At 39.4% G+C, this 15,002-nt stretch overlaps 1 protein-coding gene across 5 annotated transcripts in view; it reads left to right on the top strand.

Annotated features, from left to right (window-relative positions):
- Positions 1-7,108, top strand: part of Indy (I'm not dead yet) — a 114,191-nt gene extending 107,083 nt beyond the window's left edge. For all 5 annotated transcript variants that reach the window (XM_070082858.1, XM_070082856.1, XM_070082860.1 and 2 more), the window contains one exon: positions 1,116-7,108. In XM_070082858.1, the coding sequence (XP_069938959.1) occupies positions 1,116-1,250 (135 nt within the window). In that variant the 3' untranslated portion in view covers positions 1,251-7,108. The remainder of the gene's footprint in view (positions 1-1,115) is intronic.
- The last annotated feature ends 7,894 nt before the right edge of the window (positions 7,109-15,002 follow it).

Below are 15,002 nucleotides of genomic sequence, written 5' to 3'. Positions count from 1 at the left end.
GATTACCTCATTCTCCTCCTGTTCTTCAAGATTCTCCTTTGTATGGACTGATGAAGCCACTGTGTGGCGAAACGTTTCCTCAATAAAGATACCCAAGAGTTGCACATGTGTCTAATTTATCAACATGTCGGTTTTCTGAACCATTCATCTACAAACCTGTCAGACACTGCAACTTCTTGGGATCTTAATACTTGGGAATTCTTCGTTTGCCTAATTCTTGGGCACGACCTACTTCAACATTGAACAAATGTTACACGACCTATGACTGCTACACCTCTCCTGCCAACGGTTTATAAGCTCCTTCTCAGCACGTATGCCGTATTCTATTCAAGATTGATGGACTGACCACATCGACTCAAGGTTGAGGGACTGATTACCTCATTCTCCTCCTGTTCTTCAAGATTCTCCTTTGTATGGACTGATGAAGCCACTGTGTGGCGAAACGTTTCCTCAATAAAGATACCCAAGAGTTGCACATGTGTCTAATTTATCAACATGTCGGTTCTCTGAACCATTCATCTACAACTAAAAGTTATACAATTCTTTTTCAGATGTTATGATCAACACTCTGGGTGTATACATGTTTGACTTAAAAAATGTACCTTTGTGGGTCAACTCCACAATTCCTCATAGTACACAGTAGTAGTGTAATAGTTCACACAATAGGAATGACATTAGAAATATTCAGCGGTCATTGCAGGGAAATCAAGTGGTTTAATAAATTTTGGAAATTAAAATTTACGAAATCCAAAATCAATGCGAAGCTTTCTTTAAAAAATATATAAAAAAAATAATGAAATAAAAAAATGACCACTAAAACTTTGAAGCCTGTTAAGGAAATTAATTTTTCAGTTATTGCACAGAATCCAAGAATTAAAAGTTTATTAACTATGTTAATAATTTTTGAAATTGGCACCTGCACTGGTTATATGCAAAAGGTATCATTCTTTCCCTAGTATATATCAGTTACTTAGATGGTAAGTACAATCGCTTTTCTTATCATAAGCTATTCTATTTGCAGAATATTACGCCATGTATATTTATTTTTCAATGCATGATATTGAAATGCATATATCATAATTTTTTTAACTAAAAGTTATACAATTCTTTTTCAGATGTATTCAGGAATAGTAATGAACATCATCTGCATCATCGTCATCAATGTTATGATCAACACTCTGGGTGTATACATGTTTGATTTAAAAAATGTACCTTTGTGGGTCAACTCCACAATTCCTCATAGTACATAGTAGTAGTGTAATAGTGTAATAGTTCACACAATAGGAATAACATTAGAAATATTGCCTTTTAAATTAAAATGGTGATACATATTTATTTATTTGTTTGGTGATTTTGAACTAATTTTGAAAGACTGAAGACACTAAGTTATTCAGTGTTGTGTGATTTTTTGAATCATTCCTTTATTGTGTAAGTTCTAAAAAATTTGTTAATAAATTTCTTTATTTGAAATAATGTATATAAATTAGAATATACAGTCATTATATCCCAGTTGTACAAGTTATATTAGGTATTAGACATACAATCTGTACATTGATTAGGAATATTGATATTCTCGAAAGCATTTTATCTTAACCTAAACTATATCTACTACTACTCTCTCTCTATTATATCTGTCAAAATCTCTCAAGTGTGATGGAATGAAAGATATATTTATTACTTTCATTGTTATTAATGTTATTTTATTTAATTAAAAAAAAAAGGCCTTGAACCTCCTACGTGATACTTATCACATACGTAATTATGAGTATTCCATTTCCAAGAAATAGGCTGCTTACCCATCACTTTAAATCACTTTCTTAATTACTGGACATCATGCAAGTCTATAATCCAGTAGATATATTTCTATTGCTGCTCGATCTAAGACAGTTATCCCTGTGTCCCCTAAGACAGTCTCTGACTCAGTGTCAGCGAAATCAAATGCACAGAGTGCAGGAAAAAATATAATGCGATTAAATATGTAAGTATGATACAATGGCGTTAAAAGTTTGAAGCCTATATGAAGTATTCAGCGGTCATTGCAGGGAAATCAAGTTGTTTAATAAATTTTGGAAATTAAAATTTACGAAATCCAAAATCAATGCGAAGCTTTTCTTAAAATATATATAAAATAATAATAATAATAAAAAAATGACCACTAAAACTTTGAAGCCTATTAAGGAAATTAATTTTTCAGTTATCGCACAGAATCCAAGAATTAAAAGTTTATTAACTTTGTTAATAAATTGGGAAATTGGCACCTGCACTTGTTATATGCAAAAGGTATCATTCATTCCATAGTTCATATCAGTCATTACAGATTAAAACCATTCAGAACAGGCATAATTAAGTTATTTTTTATGTTAATTTTTAAACTTTCTACAGTCCTGTAAGAATAATATTTAATGTTTTTTTAAGAACCGGTTATTTTGTATCCTCTATTAGACACGAGTCAAGGACGTCTGAGGGATTTTAGTAAAAATTTGCAGTTAAGGTTTGAAGCCAATCAGAGGAGGCATTTTACAGTTATTACATGGAAAGCAGTTTGTTCAGTAAAACTGGCAAAATTTAACACACACCGTAAAATCATGTGAAAAAAATTTTTTGCGCAAAACCCAGACTTGCTGAAAAGTTGTATCGACGACTAGGGGTCAGCCCTTATTTTTTTCCGTTATAATAATAATAATAATAATTATAATAATAATAATGATAATTGAAACTTTGAAGGTGATGAGAGACGCATTCTGCAGTTAGTGATCAGAATAAAACTATTCAAAGCTAATTAACTAGGTCAGGAAATTAGCAAAATTGCATTTACCAAAATTAATCCTATTGGGCCCCATCCTGTCTTGAAGCTGCAATAACTGCAATAACAAACTATTGAGAAGAAGCATACATAAGTTATTTTAGAACCCTACAGATTTAGCACTCCCCCAAAATATAATAAATTATTTCAAGAAAAAAATAATAAAATAAGCAAATTTGGCACCTACATATTTTAATAAAAGTCCCAGCTATCTTTTTTTTTTAGTTGAACACAACAGGGTTGATAGTTTGAAGCCGTTAAGAAGAGGCATTCTGAAGATATCACACGGACATGGTTTATCTAAAAGTAACCAGTGGGTACCTGCCTATGTCAGTAGTTGCATAAACCGTTCCCAAGTTATAGTACACTACTACTGGTAATTTGAGCCCGATCGGATGAGGCTTTCTCAAGGTATAAACTAAAAAAAAAAAATAGAGGAAGGAATTACAATTCGGGCAATCACTTGGGGAAACTGAAAAGATACAAATGACAATACAAAGAAAAGATTCTGCTCTTGACTCTCGCCCAGGCAGGTCATAGCAGCTCTCCTTCCATACTCTGTCTCCCTACGATCCCCGTTGGGGAGGGGAACCTTTACCAGCGTTGTCATCGCTTTGACTTACACGATGAGCTATGCAAATCGTGTAAAGATCAAACCAAGAAATGGTACCGTTGATGATTCAACGAAGATTGCTCTTGCAACTGTTATTCAGGGAGCACTGGAAGTAAAATTCAACACCATATTGTCACTGAAAGAAGCATTCATTGTTGTGTGTCACGATGATGCTGAAGCAGAGAAGCTACTCACTACAGAAGCCATCACTACTCTTACTACTCAAGGGTTTACTGTTACGTCATCTCCTGCCCTCAGGGCAAGGAAATCAGTATTCCTAAAAAAACTGGACAAGATTCTGACGTCTCAAACACCTGCTGAACTCAAGTCATCCATCGAGACGCAAAATACTTGAGCTACTGTTGACAGCATTACAAAAATCCCAAATGCAACGTCCATGATCAAGGTCACCTTCACCGACGTGAACATGGCTGCCACTGCACTGAACGAAGGTCTTGCTGTCTACTACTACTACATCAGCCCTACCTACATTGAAGCAGAGAGATATCACTACATCCAACATTGCTGGAACTGTTATTCATACCATCACACCACCAAAGCATGTCCAGTAAAAGACAAGAAGTTCTGCACTACATGTGGTAGTGAGGGACACACCTTCAGTTCCTGCACCGCTGCTGCTCCAACACAACCAGCGTGCTTAAACTGCAAGAGTAATGATCACCATACACTGGCAGCAAAATGTCCTACAAGAAAGGATATTATGAAGAAAACACAAGATGCAGCAAAGAAAAAACCTACTAGCAACACTCCAACGTATGCAGCAATTGCAAAAATACAAGCAGACACTACAAAATTACTTCAAGCATCTACTCAGCCCGCCTCCACCACCACCACTACCATCACTCCTCCAACATGCGACGTAACGAAGATTCACTACTGTCTACTATACGCTCATATGCAAAACATGGCTGTACCTGGATCATTTAACTCTACCATCAACGAGTTATTTGCATTAAATAACATGCCTTCATTTACATTTCCAGCATCTCCACCTTCTGAAGAAATTCTCAAATTCACCAAAAACTTAATCGCCAACTCTTCTGCAGAAGTTCCATCAACACCACCAACTAGTGACGTCAATCCAACAACGACCAATGAGAAGCCTCCACCGCCACCACCTCTCACTGAATCCAACCAATCAGAAGCCTTACCACCAGAAACATCTTCTAATTCGTCTACTGAAGTTGAAAACGAAGCAACACCACCTTCCTCTACTCCACCACCGCCTTCTCTACTTAGCTCACGTCGATTACCTGGAACACCATGGGTTAAACACAAAGGACTCATATTCTACACCACGAGGCTATACCCTGCAAGCATGACTCGCCTAGAACTCATCCAACATCTCCAAGACAACACTGTATCGTACCAAAGCGAAGAAAGACCGTTCCCTACCTACAACCAGATACTCCACCAACTCCAAACCAACGAATACTACTACAGCTCTCCCATAAGTTTGATACAACTCTCTTGAAAACAATTTACCGCACTGATAAACGGTTTAAGACCATAACCAACTCATCCTGCTTGCTGCCTTCTGACACTCCCAGCTCCTACCGCTGCCTTCGCCATCCTCTCCTAGTGAGCCAAGCAATGACATCAGTCAAGCCTCTCTATCTACGTCTCCAGTACTTTTGTACCACATGTCCCAAAGTGGTGGGGCCACTTGCCTTGATTCCTCCTCTTCCCCTCCTCACCATCCTTTTCTAGTTATTTCCATCCTTCCTTATCCTTCTTCCTTCCCATCTTACGACAGCTCTCGTCGTCCTCGATTCGATTCGATTCGATTGGGGAAACTTTTATTTTCTCCCGATATCTAAACCAATGTAGAGTGTTTCTCTTGACACAGTATTCTGCCCAGGTTTGATTTATTGGGTCTGAAGCCGAAGGTTATTAAAGTGTCCTTAATTGGTTGTGTACAGATTACAAGCAGCCTTAATCCTTAACGTAGGAATAAAAGTAAACTAAGTATATACGCTGAGTAATACACACCTCTTGGCGCGTACAGATACATACTTCTCGCTGTATACACAGAGAAATATACATCTTTCATTGTATATATACTTGAGACACACACGTCTGTGTATATATACAGATTCACACATCTCGTATATATATATATATATATACCACTTAGTGTATATACATAAACATACACACCACATGGTGTATATACACCTCTCGGTGTATATACTTTCAGTATTTCTGGTAACACAAACGAGTATTCTGGCCAACATCTGGTCATCGCTGCTATTCCATATCTTCCACACATTTTCCTATTCTTATACTTCCTATCTACTTATAGCGCATGTTTATCTTAGTTATCAACTAATAAGCTTTATTATTACCCTAGGTCATATTATTACCCTAGGTCATATTATTACCCTAGGTCATACGTGATCTCGCCTGGGCTTGACATTTATTTCCTAACATTATTCCTTAATTTCGTCATCGCAACGTAAATGCCTATGCAAAGACACGATGCAAAATAAGCTTTTATTGAAACAATATTTCGCTTTGTACAGAGTTTCATCATGACTTATGACAACTCTACACAGCGAAGCACTCATTGTCATTTTGACATTCACCACCTTAATAATTTTTTTTGTGTATGCTCTGACATACGCTTATCATTTATTTCCAAAGGCTTACACACAATTCAATAATTACCTAATTATCTTATTAGTAATTGTGTTAGTTCCTGCTTCCCCGGATCTACCACTTCCTTGTTGCTACTTTGCATCGGTGTCCACTAGCACATATTTTTTGTTGTGTTAAAACTTGTTAAAACTATGGTTACATTCACTTAGTGCCTCTCAAAACTTTGTCATTTCTTTTTTCATGATTACCTTCAAGGAAATGGGCTACATTCATTCACTCCCATTCCCAGGGGTTATATGACCCCAACAAGTTTAGTGGTGACCCATAATTAATTATAATAATAATTCATGATTATTTTACAGTTTCTCTAAACTGTTTTTCATGCTCTCACCTCTCAGAGAGACCCAATACCACCAAGGACTTGACTCTGTAAAAGTCAGGAGCATTTTATTTTAGTTGTTATGGTATCTTCACTATTACTTTGTGTTAAAAGTGCAAAATTCTTTATGGGAAGTACTGTATAGTCTTGTAAAGGATAGGTTTATTTAGTTATTTTTATTTTATTTTTTGAGACGGTAACAGCAGATGAAATCATTTGATATTCAAATGGATGATTTTTTGCAAGACAATATTAGGCCTTAATCAGAAATCTAATGTCAAATATTTATAAAGTTTGTTCCTTGTTATACAAGGAATTTAAAATTTCTTCTTTGGTAGGTTTAAGGTTTAAATAAAAAGGTCTAGTTTTTAGCAACTTTTTATCTTACATATAAAAGTCTGCTTGTCAAAGCTTTACAAGGGAACTTTGCATGAACTTTTTTTCAGGCTATGAAACTTCTCCTCTTTGGTTACATTATGAAAGTGTTTACTCTAGAAATAATTTGCATATTCTTTGTTTAGAAACAAGTAGTTATTGTTTATGTGAAAGACAGTTCAACGGAATTTTCGAATTTTCTGAAATTTGAAACTTTCTTTTATCATATACTGTACAAGAAATTGATTAATTGATTTTTTTTAATCAACTATGAAACAATAAACAAGCAGTCACCAAACGAGCAGAGAAAGCCTCATTTTTTTCTTTTAATAATCTCCCTCCACTTCATCATCAATATGTTGACGAGACAAGATTTCCTGGAGTAAAAAGGTGAGACATAACAAAGAAAGAGTCGTGTTCATCCGCATCTGTTGTAAAACTAACTGAAGTATGAAATGTCTACTTACATTTCAATTATCGTGAGTCATTGAAATATAATTTCTTATAACTCATCCCTTCAAGGGGTAGGGGGTCTAAATGCCAATGAAGGGCTTTTGGTCCAAGGAAGTAGAGATACTCTCCCCTTCCATGGATCAAGCTTCATTAACTTCCACTCTCATGATATTATTATTAGAGATTTCCAACAAAAGAACTGCCCTCAGTGGCAGTCACATCCTCCAGCAAATCATCTGTGCCATAGAAGCCTTCTAAACTTTCCTCAGAACAAATGAACATTTCTCCAAATAATGGTAATGTAGACACTTTCCAGAGCCATAGGAAATTGTCAATTTCCATTTATGGGAGCGCTAAATCCGTAAGTGTCGTACAGTGTCTGGGGAAATGGAAGGCATTTAGGTTTGGTCCAAGGAAACAGACAACAGGCAGCAACAACCTCTTTTGAGGAGATTACCATAATAATAATTAAATAATAACTATTTTCACAAGTACATGTACAAGGTATACAGACCATAGCTAACATCAGCGATATACTACTAGATAGAAAGCCACTTGTTATGTAGAGCATTTCGGGCAAATTAGGTCAGGTTTGTCCCAGGATGCGACCCACACCAATCGACTAACACCCACACACCCATTTGACTGATGGGGATCATTGACAACCGGTGTAAGGAAACGCCCATTTTACAAATTTCCCTTTTGGCAATTTAGTTTCGTCTCTCTATCCATTTATTAACACTATTAGATTATAACAATAACAAATATTTACTGTGCCATTTAGTTATTAATTATTAGAGCGAGGAAGCGTACCATATATTACATGTCCTCCTGCCGTTTTTATAAGATTAGCGCCACATTTCCTTACTATACCTTTTACAAATGTAACATAATAATCACTCCCTACTAGAAGATCTATTGGCCTCACTGAGTCATTATTTACACAAGAGGTTGCCAATACTACACTGTTTTATGAAAGCTTCTCAGTAGCTTCACTAAGCCCTTTTGTAGAGATTTTCTGTGGGAGTCTGCCAACTATAACTGCATTCATACGTTTTCTCTCATTGGCCAGGCCGACATTTACATACAGTGTTGTACAACTGGGCCCTTTTATCTGACAGAAAATTAGATAATTTTAGATATGTAGGATCTCCCTTTTGCACTTTCATACCAACTACGTTTTACGAATGTGTTGAGATCCTTGGTCCAGTAATGCAGTTACATTTTTTATTTACACCTTTATCGACACCATGCCTAACCCTTCTAGGGTAGGGTAGGTGCCTGAGCCCGAGCCTTTAGCTCATAAGACTGTCATTCCCATTTGCCCCCTTGGGGTGGGGATGGCAGACCAGAGAGGCCTAGCTTACCTGGAGTTTACCTGGAGAGAGTTCCGGGGGTCAACGCCCCCGCGGCCCGGTCTGAGACCAGGCCTCCTGGTGGATCAGAGCCTGATCAACCAGGCTGTTGCTGCTGGCTGCACGCAAACCAACATACGAGCCACAGCCCGGCTGATCCGGAACTGACTTTAGGTGCTTGTCCAGTGCCAGCTTGAAGACTGCCAGGGGTCTGTTGGTAATCCCCCTTATGTGTGCTGGGAGGCAGTTGAACAGTCTCGGGCCCCTGACACTTATTGTATGGTCTCTTAACGTGCTAGTGACACCCCTGCTTTTCATTGGGGGGATGGTGCATCGTCTGCCAAGTCTTTTGCTTTCGTAATGAGTGATTTTCGTGTGCAAGTTCGGTACTAGTCCCTCTAGGATTTTCCAGGTGTATATAATCATGTATCTCTCCCTCCTGCGTTCCAGGGAATACAGGTTTAGGAACCTCAAGCGCTCCCAATAATTGAGGTGTTTTATCTCCGTTATGCGCGCCGTGAAAGTTCTCTGTACATTTTCTAGGTCGGCAATTTCACCTGCCTTGAAAGGTGCTGTTAGTGTGCAGCAATATTCCAGCCTAGATAGAACAAGTGACCTGAAGAGTGTCATCATGGGCTTGGCCTCCCTAGTTTTGAAGGTTCTCATTATCCATCCTGTCATTTTTCTAGCAGATGCGATTGATACAATGTTATGGTCCTTGAAGGTGAGATCCTCCGACATGATCACTCCCAGGTCTTTGACGTTGGTGTTTCGCTCTATTTTGTGGCCAGAATTTGTTTTGTACTCTGATGAAGATTTAATTTCCTCATGTTTACCATATCTGAGTAATTGAAATTTCTCATCGTTGAACTTCATATTGTTTTCTGCAGCCCACTGAAAGATTTGGTTGATGTCTGCCTGGAGCTTTGCAGTGTCTGCAATGGAAGACACTGTCATGCAGATTCGGGTGTCATCTGCAAAGGAAGACACGGTGCTGTGGCTGACATCCTTGTCTATGTCGGATATAAGGATGAGGAACAAGATGGGAGCGAGTACTGTGCCTTGTGGAACAGAGCTTTTCACCGTAGCTGCCTCGGACTTTACTCTGTTGACGACTACTCTCTGTGTTCTGTTAGTGAGGAAATTATAGATCCATCGACCGACTTTTCCTGTTATTCCTTTAGCACGCATTTTGTGCGCTATTACGCCATGGTCACACTTGTCGAAGGCTTTTGCAAAGTCTGTATATATTACATCTGCATTCTTTTTGTCTTCTAGTGCATTTAGGACCTTGTCGTAGTGGTCCAATAGTTGAGACAGACAGGAGCGACCTGTTCTAAACCCATGTTGCCCTGGGTTGTGTAACTGATGGGTTTCTAGATGCGTAGTGATCTTGCTTCTTAGGACCCTTTCAAAGATTTTTATGATATGGGATGTTAGTGCTATTGGTCTGTAGTTCTTTGCTGTTGCTTTACTGCCCCCTTTGTGGAGTGGGGCTATGTCTGTTGTTTTTAGTAACTGTGGGACGACCCCCGTGTCCATGCTCCCTCTCCATAGGATGGAAAAGGCTCGTGATAGGGGCTTCTTGCAGTTCTTGATGAACACAGAGTTCCATGAGTCTGGCCCTGGGGCAGAGTGCATGGGCATGTCATTTATCGCCTGTTCGAAGTCATTTGGCGTCAGGATAACATCGGATAGGCTTGTGTTAATCAAATTTTGTGGCTCTCTCATAAAAAATTCATTTTGATCTTCGACTCTCAGTCTGGTTAGCGGCTTGCTAAAAACTGAGTCATATTGGGACTTGAGTAGCTCACTCATTTCCTTGCTGTCATCTGTGTAGGACCCATCTTGTTTAAGTAGGGGCCCAATACTGGACGTTGTTCTCGATTTTGATTTGGCATAGGAGAAGAAATACTTTGGGTTTCTTTCGATTTCATTTATGGCTTTTAGTTCTTCCCGCGATTCCTGACTCCTAAAGGATTCTTTTAGCTTAAGTTCGATGCTTGCTATTTCTCTGACCAGTGTCTCCCTACGCATTTCAGATATATTGACCTCTTTTAGCCGCTCTGTTATTCTTTTCCGTCGCCTGTAAAGGGAGCGCCTGTCTCTTTCTGTTTTACATCTACTCCTCCTTTTTCTTAGAGGAATAAGCTTTGTGCATACATCGAGTGCCACCGAGTTAATCTGTTCTAGGCATAAGTTGGGGTCTGTGTTGCTTAGTATATCTTCCCAGCTTATATCGGTTAGGACTTGGTTTACTTGGTCCCACTTTATGTTTTTGTTATTGAAGTTGAATTTGGTGAATGCTCCCTCGTGACTAATCTCATTATGTCGGTCTGGGGCTCCGCGCGTACATGACTGAACCTCAATTATGTTGTGATCTGAGTATATTGTTTTTGATATGGTGATATTTCTTATCAGATCATCATTGTTAGTGAAGATGAGGTCTAGTGTATTCTCCAGTCTAGTAGGCTCTATTATTTGCTGGTTTAAATTGAATTTTGTGCAGAGATTTAAAAGCTCGCGTGAGTGTGAGTTTTCATCAGAGCTGCCTCCTGGTGTTATTACTGCAACAATATTATTTGCTATATTCCTCCATTTTAGGTGCCTTAAGTTGAAATCCCCCAGGAGCAAGATGTTGGGTGCAGGAGCTGGAAGGTTTTCCGGACAGTGGTCAATTTTTAACAGCTGTTCCTGGAATTGCTGGGATGTTGCATCCGGAGGCTTGTAGACTATCACAATGACTAGGTTTTGGTTCTCGACCTTTACTGCTAAAACTTCCACTACATCATTTGAGGCATTTAGCAGTTCTGTGCAAACAAGTGACTCTGCAATGTACAGGCCAAGCCCCCCCCCCCCCCCTTTTGCCTGTTCACTCTGTCACATCTGTATAGGTTGTAACCTGGGATCCATATTTCGTTGTCCAAGTGATCCTTTATGTGGGTCTCAGTGAAAGCCGCGAACATTGCCTTTGCCTCTGCAAGCAGTCCACGGATGAAAGGTATTTTGTTGTTTGTTGCTGGCTTTAGACCCTGTATATTTGCAAAGAAGAATGTTATCGGACTGGTGGTATTGTTGGTACTGGGGGGGGGGATTTTTTTTCCGGCATTAGTATCTGTATCTGTTGGTTTGGAGTGGAGGCCATCGACTGTGGTTCCACTCCAGGAATGACTGGATTTGGTGTACGATTTCTGCCATTTCCTGCCAGTTTTTTTTCCTTCCTGGCTTGTGGCTAGGCCTGGGGACAGTTGGTCCCAAAGATGAGGAGGTACTTGTGCCTCCTCCCATGGGAGACTTAGGTCTCAGACACTCCCTAAAGAGGGAGCCAAGGCCGGGCCACCACTTGGAAAAGGCCCGGGCCGGGAGAATACCGGCTAATCTTTAACTAACTAACTAATTTACACCTTTCATCCCGAATTTTTACATTCACCACAGGTAAGGCTACTTCAGCTATGCCATCATCATTAACATTAGCTGCATGCCTTCCTTTGTGGCATTGATAACAAATTATTTATATTTTATTTAAAAGCATATACAGAGCACATAATAATAAGTCGATAAAATAACAAAACAATGGTATACAATGACAGTACATCCCTCATTAACAAAAGCAAACACTTTTACACATAATATATTACAAAATACACCATGACCAATAACACCACAACCCCTCATATTGAAAACGTCTTGACTCCCAAAACAATACGGGAGGAGACATTCATTAAAACCCCACAAATACATTAGCTCAATGGAAAAAAAAAAACACAGAAATATACATAAAAGATATGTGTACATTTCACGTAACACCATATAACTTGAAACATATGTATTAACATACATACGCCTCACACCACGCCAAAAAACCATAGTCCCTTACAGGGCCGTATTCATTACCGCTACTGCATTATAAACAAGTAGATTGTCGTATATGATATATATATGCCCCTTCACTCGTAAATACACACTAGGCCGATTTAAAAGTTTAACATTCAGTGTACATCATCTACATTCGATAATAAATTATATATGAACCCCAAAAAAGACTTACAAGAGTTCATAATTTACCCCCTAAATTATGTTTCAAAAACATACAAGCACTTTTAACTACACTCACCTTAATAACGGATCCATATGCACTAGGATCCTATGTACAACGGGTATAACCCATTATCCTACCCTTTAAGAAACTTAACTAAGATCATAAATTACCCTAACCCTAACAATAATAATCCATGCTAATGCACCGCACGCATGGTGCATTCTATGCAAAACATACACAAAAACCTATCCCCTACATATACATAAGCATAAAACCCTATATACGAAACGGTGTGTATAATGGTAAAAGAATAACATCTCGGACTCACGTGTAACACTGAGTTTACAAAGGTCATAAGGTCTATATACACTGGAACTCACACAGTGGTTCATCTTCCTTCAGCAGGTACTGCCAATTAAAGTATTTCATGTAACATGCAGGTATCAATGGTCAACATACCCTCTTACACAGATAAGGACAGGTCTTATTCATACTGTAAATATAACCCACCAAAAAACATACAATAAACAGGTTTGCAAGCATTGTGACAGGAGCATCAAAAAAATAAAAACAATCTTGATACTACTGTATCAATTTTCTAAAAGGGACCTAACCAAACAGAATCAACACAGACCAGTACCACTAAGGAGTCTCAACCCTCATCTTCGCATACCGTCTGAATACAAAACCAACAGAATAGAACCTGCTCCCTCAGCACCCAGGGACTAGTGTTACAACCTAGTCTGAACCTGTGGCAGTCATGGTTTGATGCTCACAATGCGAAGTACAACTGTAAGTGCTTTACTAGTTCAAAAGTCGTAAGATCCCCAGTACATCATAGAAAAAACAATTATACCAGACTATACTAGACGATGCACGCCATTAAAAAGGTCACATTCATGTCACACCCCCATCATAACCATACACTTAATTCACCTGTACCTCAACGACCCTCCAGCAACCAAGACTTCTTCCAGCACCTGCAAGAAGGACCCAGATGCCACCCGACAAGAAGATATGCCATACCAAACCAGGCACTCTCCTCTATAAGCTCTACACTCTCAAATATCATAGCACACAACCTTCCGACTGCTACAAAACAGTTACCCACATCCACACTATGCAACCCAGTCAACCTAAGCTTCAGGCATCCCTTCACTCCTATTAAACACATTCACTGGGGAGACCAACCCTTTCCTCCCTACCCAGGCACCAAGTGGAGTAGCCGTGCCACAGTGAGGCTACGATAGCCCGCCGGAAAACTGTCTACCCATCACACCCCATATAATAGTTTGTTCCTACATGCTGTCCTATAAAAACTCGCCGCTAACGCTTTAATCCTAATGTTTCCCCCCACCTCCCGCATCCCCCAAGAAACATACAAGTAATCAACTATTACGTACCTGATAGCCATCCCCACCTCGCTGGTCACCCCTCCCGCAACTAACATTAAAGCCCTAAGGGGTGATATCTGACCCCTCCCCCAGTAAACGAAAAAAACCCTCATCCACAATCTCACCATCCCCAAAGAAGAACTAAAATATACTGCATGAAACGCAGTTTCCACTTCCCCACAATGCGCGCAGGACGCCTCGCTCACAAAACCCATTTTTCTCAGCACCTCTTTCGATGCCAAAGTCCCCATAAGACATCTATATACTAATACCCTCATCCTTGCCAGTATCCTTAGTTTACTAAATTCCACTCATATCACCTTCCAATCGTACGTGGGATACACGGCCACCCCTTGCAGTGATTCCTGACGACGACCTACACCCACCAACCTCTTCACCCTGAGATTTTTAGCATTGCTAACCGTTAACAAAAATCTCAACAAATCTTCACACTCCATTAAATCCCTGCCACTCCACCATTTGCGAACATTCTCCATCACCTTCCCCACCCGAATACCCATTTCCCCCCCAGCCCGAATATATCTCTGCTTAACATAGAGCACCTTCACCCTAGGTCCCAATGCCATCAGACCTAATCCTCCCTGTCGTACCTCGATCATTGCCACCTCCTTACCTAACCACGCCTTCCCAAAACCCCACACATACCTTAAGACTCTCCTCTGTATTTCCATAATATCCTATATTATTACAACCCAGGAGACCAAATGGCCTGTTATCCTGGGTGTAAAGGGAGCAAAATAAACACAGCAGAAAAACTTTTGACTTACATTATCCTTCACCAATTAGAACAGAAGTATGTACACTATATACACTATGTACAGCGATAGGTGTTAGTGCACTCCACGGTAAGCAAGGCAGAATAGAAGCCACTAGAGAGCAGACCGTGCTTCAACCAGCTCTAGAATGGGAATGACAAGGGCAGACAGGAGAGTGGTACCCACATAACCT

This window comes from Cherax quadricarinatus, chromosome 8, assembly GCF_038502225.1.
Source record: "Cherax quadricarinatus isolate ZL_2023a chromosome 8, ASM3850222v1, whole genome shotgun sequence".
Taxonomy (NCBI): domain Eukaryota; kingdom Metazoa; phylum Arthropoda; class Malacostraca; order Decapoda; family Parastacidae; genus Cherax; species Cherax quadricarinatus.
Note: the sequence above shows the minus strand (reverse complement) of the source record. Positions and strands in the feature narration are given on the sequence as shown.